The 7,500-nt window shown below is 44.6% G+C and overlaps 1 protein-coding gene across 2 annotated transcripts in view; it reads right to left on the reverse strand.

Moving 5' to 3' along the window:
- The window catches only part of LOC121695987 (oxysterol-binding protein-related protein 10), a 76,580-nt gene that overhangs the window by 4,417 nt on the left and 64,663 nt on the right, over window positions 1-7,500 (reverse strand). For both annotated transcript variants that reach the window (XM_042077255.1, XM_042077256.1), the window contains 2 exons: window positions 5,223-5,369; window positions 4,278-4,782 (listed from right to left, as the gene is read on the reverse strand). In XM_042077255.1, the coding sequence (XP_041933189.1) occupies window positions 4,278-4,782; window positions 5,223-5,369 (652 nt within the window). The remainder of the gene's footprint in view (window positions 1-4,277; window positions 4,783-5,222; window positions 5,370-7,500) is intronic.

Consider the following 7,500-nt stretch of genomic DNA (forward strand, 5'->3'; position numbering starts at 1 on the left):
AACGACCAAAATATCACCACGGCTAAGATATGCATCAGCATAATCAAACCTCCTTTTCAGCTCAAAGAGAATTCATGCGACATCCACATACATAACAGTCCCATCTTCAGGGCTGGGGACTACAGTAAACAGCTGGTAGCCATGCATGTGTTTCATACTGCAGGTCTCCTCTGTGTATTCCACGTTGGCCACAGTTACGTAACGGTCATTAAAATTTCATTTCTGTTTTACATATGCGCGACACAATCTCCGCTGCTTCTCTTCTGCGCGTTTCCCTGACTTTCCCCGCCTAGTCGAGAATTACATTGTGATGCATTGAGAATTACATTGTGATGCATTAAGAATTACATTCAGAATTACATTGTGATGCATTGAGAATTACATTGTGATGCATTAAGAATTACATTGAGAATTACATTGTGATGCATTGAGAATTACATTGTGATGCATTAAGAATTACATTGAGAATTACATTGTGATGCATTGAGAATTACATTGTGATGCATTGTATCACTCATTGGCAAATGCATTTCATGTCGTCTCCCTCCCTGAGGCAAAATCAATCAGATGCTGGTCTCCAAACGCCTGTGGGCTATTTAGATAACATTACTGGGCTCCTAACTATTCCAAGTCTCCACTCAATGGTCAACTCCCAGAGCTTACAGTCCACTACAGGCTCTCCCCAGCGTCAAGTTTAACTCCCATGGTTCCACTCAGGCTGGCATTTGAGTGGGCACGGCCTGGCAGCAGGGGTCTGGAGGGAAATGATGGCGTCTCATTTCAAAATGAATGCCCAGTCACAGCGTGAGACTAATTGTTAATGTGACAGGAGCAAATATGAACCATATCAGGAGGCGGGTTTGATACCACTACTACTTTCTCCTTCCACTACACTTGAACTAAAAACGTCTACACTCTCATCCGCTAGTAATAGTTCAGTCGCTTTGTATAAAAACTCTGCTAAATGAATAAATGTAGATGTGACACAAATGTGACACAAACACAAGTTGCTGTCGTTGCGTTGGATAAACGTTTCTGCCGAATCTCGCTCAGTTTACTTTACATTACTTTAACAAGACAGCCGTGACTCAGTCATTGTGCTCCATATGTACACTAAGATGGTGCTCAGGGAATAAGGGAGCTGATCAATGGGATGAAGGGGAGGAATGTCCAATAGCAGAATGACTCATTGTGCCGCTCTTGGCGCATCGCATTCACACACTTACATCACATCCTCCCATGATCCCTTGAGCCTTACCCCCACACAGGAAGCAGAGCCCCATGAAGCGCTGACCTCATTTCCTCTGAGAGCTGCAACGGCTCAGGGCTCAATGATGAAGTTAATGACCAACACCAAAATCAATGAGATCCCCAAGTCCTCTCCTCCTCCTTCCTCCTCCTCCTCCTCCTCCTCCTCTTCTGACATCCATCCAGGTGTTGAAAGCTCAGACTGAACAACACACAGCATCGCAGCCCCATTGATTTCTCTCTCCCTGTCGTCTGCTATGCACAGAGTGATGAGACTGAATGGAGCTCATCCACCTCCCCTGAGGTGAAAACAACACAAAGGTTCCTGGACTCAGAACCCAGGAATCAGAACTCAGGAATCAGAACACAGGAATCACACAAGTCTGTAATACTGCCCTGACACAGCCCTGCAGAACCGAGCTGAGGCCAACTGGACCATAGCACTGGTTCTGTCTCAGAAATGGAAACAGAACAATTGTGAGGCTTTTCCAAGACAGGGGTTTTCCACACAGTGGAAATATGACAATACTGATTAAAATGTATCTGGGCCATATCATAAAATTTGCATTAAGCACCTGCTGCTAAAATACAAAAAGTAGATGGTGAATCAGAGATTAGAACATTCCTGGGATACCAAGGCCAGTTGCACTTAGAGAAACACTTAGAGCTATGATGCATTTGATCATTTACATTTGTATTTACATGTACTTCCATGTCTATTAGCAGGCAGCGTGCCATGGTTTAGCTGAGCAAGGGAACAGATTATTGACTGCACTCGTATCTGACCTCAGCAACGGCTGTCGTCGTGAGATTGATCCGTTCACAACACTTTTGGAGACGCAGGATGCAGCCTCCAGCAACGGTCGTAACAAACCTCAAACACAAAGAATCAGCCAGAATCCACATGCAAATACACAGTCACACTCTCACAAACAAGTGTGCACACACACACACACACGCGCACACACACACACACACACACACACACACACACACACACACACACACACACACACACACACACACACACACACACACACACACACACACACACACACACACACACACAGCCTCATTGACAGACAGACGTCACCTCTGGGTTACCTGATTCACTACACATTGACAATGTTTTTTTTCAAACATGAAAGTCTCCTTTCTCATCTTGATCTATTAATAAACCAGCAGACCTTGAATGGAGAGTATAAACACACAGACACACACAAACACACACATACACACACACACACACACACACACACACACACACAGACAGACAGACACACACACACATAACCAGCAGAGACCTTGAATGAAGAGCTTGCTTGATTTTGAATTTGCTGTTACCCAGGAAGAGGGTATTGGAGGGTTTAGTCACTGATTGCTATTTTGCAGGTCCTACCTGAAAAACATTCAAGACCACCTGACTGTTCAAGAGCACACTGTTGCTCAATATATTAAATACCAGGAGAGTCACCAACAACAAGTCAACCAAATTATTATTAGTATTTATTTTTTTGCTCAATTTATATTATTGTTTGTGAAATTGTTTATGTCTTGGTGTCACGCACAGGTACGCTGGCGACTGCGCCACTCTGTCCGGCATCTTTTGTCCTATGTGTCAATGTCTTGTGTGTGAGCACTTTGGGTTGCACTATAAAAGTGCAATATAAATAAAACTGACTGGACTTGACATTTACCGCTGAGAGTGGGGAAGTAGGTATATTAAGGCTTATTCAGGTATCCAATGTACACCACCAACGTCAAACCACACTACACCTGTTTGACTCATGCACAGATAGCCAGACAGGAGTCATCAAGGCCATGGTCAACCATAGACAGGCCTCCAACAAACTAGCTGGTGTATTTTATACTCATTTGGTGAGACATGCACGTCTGTGTGTGTGTTTGATAAGATATGCACGGGGGAATTTGATGTCTGTCAAAATGTCTTTTTGGATGTTGGTGCTGTTGTAACTTTTTCCCATTTTTTAGCCATCTTATTGGCCTTTCCACTCAGAATTCCCATGGGAAATGCTCAAAATTGGCTTTAGATAGTGGAATGGAATGAAATAGAATGGAATAAAATGGAATGGAATAGAATGAATTTGAATCCCTATGTTCCTGTGCATTTAATTACCAAGGGAATGGCTTTAGGTCGTAATGGCCTCTCATAGGACCTCTGGGAGGCCATTCATGACCTTGAGACCCTTGTGAATGGATCTGGTGATGAGCACGTGGGCCAGACCTAAGTGAATCTAGGGCTTGATGACTGCTCACTATTACACCTAATGTGGTCAGTTTCATAGCGTGCGTCAGAGCTATGAGGCACAACATCTTCTACTAATGATAGACAAGCACAGGCTAATATAAAATCATTATGGAGTCAGGAGAGCAATACAAGGTACATTGAGTTACTTGCATTTGAAAGTCCTTAAAATCCTTGTTTATCTATGGGAAATTAATGTAAAATCGAATCAGATCGAATCAATAGGCCCTTCAATAGGACTTGACTTGACTATACTGTGTTGTAAAGGATTTGCCTTTGAGAAACTAGGCTGCTTTGGTTCTGCTTTGGGTGGGCATGCAGGCTACTGCCAGTGCATGTTTTTCAGTGAAGATGGATTTACGGATTCCCGGTACAACATTCTGCACATTGCCACTGTGCAATTATAAACTGGCTTTGTTGTTGTTTGGCCACTGTGTGAAATTCCCTACCTTTCCTGTGTGTATCTGAACTGTTACCAGCATTATTCAGCTGTTCGTATTATGCTTTGACTAGTAGTAATCAGAAGAGGGTCACTGACCTTACCCCACAATGACCACACAGTAGTATTTCGACCTTTGGATTGCCAGATTAGCCTACTAAATGCTCTCAAATGTTTTGATTTCGCAATGCATGTTTTTAAACACTAGTGGTTGTTCTTACATAAAGCACCTTTTGTGCCTTTCCTGTATGTTTTTGAAATGTTAGCAGCATTATCCTATTGTTGGCCTTATCCTTTAAGTAGCATCAGAAGTGGGTCACTGACCTTCCCCCAGCATGGACACCCCGACGGACATGCCCATGAACTTGCTCTTGGTCCACACGTGGGCGCTTACACACATCCTCTTCTCGGGGCACTCGCAGTAGAACCCCGACACCGGCGGGTGGTGCGACACCTGCTCCGCCACGAAGCGCACCCGGTAGCAGCCCGCCGACGCCGACGCTGCTGCCGAGGAGTCGTCCAGCGCCGGGTCCCGGAGCGTGGCGGGCCCCAGCGTGTGGGCGTGAGTCCTGAGGGGCCGGACCCGGTCGCGCGGCACCGCCCAGGAGCAGCGGAAGGTCTCGCCCAGCACCGGGTTGTAGGGCTTCTTGGCCACGGCGCCCTTGCGGCCCTCGTGGAAGGCGGTCAGGTAGTACTCCACGAAGCGCACCATGCGCTCCTCGGCCGTGGCGCCCGTGGTGATGGCCAGGAACATGTCCGGGTGAGCCATGAAGTTGGCGTACATCTCCAGCAGCGAGCGCTTCTCAAGGATGAAGGTAGGCAGCACCACCTACAGGCAAGGAGGCCGTACTGATTCATAAGGGTTTTATCTACATGGCTATTACATTCATCTATGAAGCACAGGGACAATCCTTCATAAAGCACAGATTTCTAGACCGTCAGCTCTAATGAACACGGCTCTGCATCAACTCATAAACACTAAAACCTCTATGGTGCTGTGTGTGTGTGTGTCGTCTGTGCATTTCTATGTGTATAGGTGCACTTATCTGGGTATGTGTGTAGATGTGAGATATGCGTGTAGATGTGAGATATGCGTGTAGATGTGAGGTATGTGTGTAGATGTGGGATATGTGCATGTCTGCATGTGTTTGTGTGTGCGCAGTCTGCGCACGCTTGTGTATGTGTTTGTGTCACTGAATATGTGTCTACAGATGTGTATGCTTGTACATGCATACAGGGTGAAAGACAAAGGCAGTAGCCATCTCTTACCCGTGTGAGGTCCATGCCCAGTTTGAGCTGGGACAGGAGGTGTAAGATGATGCTCCTCTGGTCATCCAGCACCCCGAGGTCCTCCTCCTCATTGTCCTCTGTGTCCGTCACCTCCTCTGTCGGACTCACGGACTCCATACCTGAGTGCTGTAAGCACAGACAGATATGGCTTATACTGAATGAGCTATAAGTAATACCAGAGAAGTCTTGTACATCCTAATAAAACCAAATCAAATAAAATACTGTAGTTTGTAGAGTATTGTTATTTTTGTGAGCCCAGGGCTCCCTTGAAAAATACATGTATGGGACTCACCTGGCAAAATAAAGGATCAATAAAATAAAAATGTAAGATTCTACAATTCATAAGGGATAATGTATTATTTGCTGCCGCCAGTCATTATCGGAAAAAAAGTCCCGACAGGGCGATCAGGTCTTGCTTCATCCTGAAGGGACTTATTTTCTGATAATGACCGGCAGACAATACATTATCCCACTTATTACACGGCTATTTGCTAAAACGAGAAAAGAAACTTAGCTGAGAAAACTAATAGATCACCACATGAATAGAACTTGATAGTTTCAGATGATGGGTGGCAACGTCTGCTGACTTTGGAATGGACTACTACTTGTGGAATGATATGAAAGACGTGAATCAGAGGCACAAAATCCGTTGCCATTGACCGCAGTCATTATATACTTTGCAGCGGTGATTATGTAAGGGATTCCTCCACTGGCCCCGATGCGCCAGTGGAGGAATCAAATAAGAATCAAATAACCACCATTTTAAAATATTGTTCAAAATGTTCAAAAACCTTAAGGTTTGTGGACATAAATTCTCAACCTGAGAAGTGTGTTCCAGCAAGATTCTAGTACAATGTGGCAGGTTACAGTCAGCTGTGTGTGTGTGTATGTGTAGGTGTGTGTGTGTGTGTGTGTGTGTGTGTGTGTGTGTGTGTGTGTGTGTGTGTGTGTGTGTGTGTGTGTGTGTGTGTGTGTGTGTTGGCAGGGGGGTGACTGATATTCTAAAAACATCCTTTCTGTATTTCACTCAATTCAATTCAATTTGAAGTTAGTTTATCAGCATGACTGTATAGTGTTGCCCAATATTGATAGTAACATACAACAACACACAAAAGAAAACCATTCAAGAAAATAAAAATAAAATAATTATAGTAACTCCCCCTATTTCCACCGGTCCCGTATTTCCACCGTCTTGCGTGTATGTGTCACTTAATATCCATTTCTATACAAACCAAGACAGCGGACTCCTATAGAAACACAACCACCCACAACATAGGTGTATCTAAATTAGCTATGTACCAAAAATGACATTTTACCGTGACTCGAGGAGCTGTAAACAGTGTTGTAAGGCTGCGTGTACACAACCGCTTGGAGCTCCAGTGGAATTTTAATTTCACGACGAGAATTCTCGGTCTAACCGTCCATGTGCCGTTGAAACGGTGTAAATAGGGGACCCATCAGGCCAGCACTATAACTCCGAGCGTGGTAAACAAAATCGGATATTTCAGGCAGTAAATGCTCCCGTTAAGAACCAAACCAGATTTTGTTCAAATCTACACAACTATGGCTACTGAAAAATGTAAGGTTCATTTAGTAAATGTTATTTTGAAGTGTTAAAAAACATCGTTGTTTTAGAATTTCTGAACAAAAGTGGTGATAATTGGGGGTGTTACGATAATATATAAAATGCCTGTCTGTGTCTTTAACTATATGTATCTTTATCTCTGTCATACGCTCATGCTCTTTCCTTCTCTTGTTTCTATACAGAACACACACACACACACACACACACACACACACACACACACACATACGGTCAGCCACATGATAGGGGGGACTACCAGTCTCTACACTTGGGAAGTTGTTTACAGTTTACATCATGAGTCATGACAGGGAAGATGCCAGGTACATCTTTTGACACACACGCACGCACGCACGCACGCACGCACACACACACACACAACACGGCACTACTGTGGGGCTGAAAGCTGACACACCACCCCTTAGGAAAGCCCAGTGATGAGCAGCCAATAAGAGCTGAGGAGAAAGAGGGGGGGGGGGGAGATACCCTTCCAGCATCGGCCTTTTTTACACCTGAATATTTCATCTCAGCTTAGCATAGCCAATCGTATCTCTCTCTCCCTCTCTCTCTTTATTTCTCTCCCTCTCTTTATTATATCTCTCCCTCTCTCTCCCTCTCTCCCCTGTCTCTCTATCCCTCCCTCCTTCCTATTCCTCTCCCTATTTCCCCTCATCT

This window comes from Alosa sapidissima, chromosome 21, assembly GCF_018492685.1.
Source record: "Alosa sapidissima isolate fAloSap1 chromosome 21, fAloSap1.pri, whole genome shotgun sequence".
Lineage (NCBI taxonomy): Eukaryota > Metazoa > Chordata > Actinopteri > Clupeiformes > Clupeidae > Alosa > Alosa sapidissima.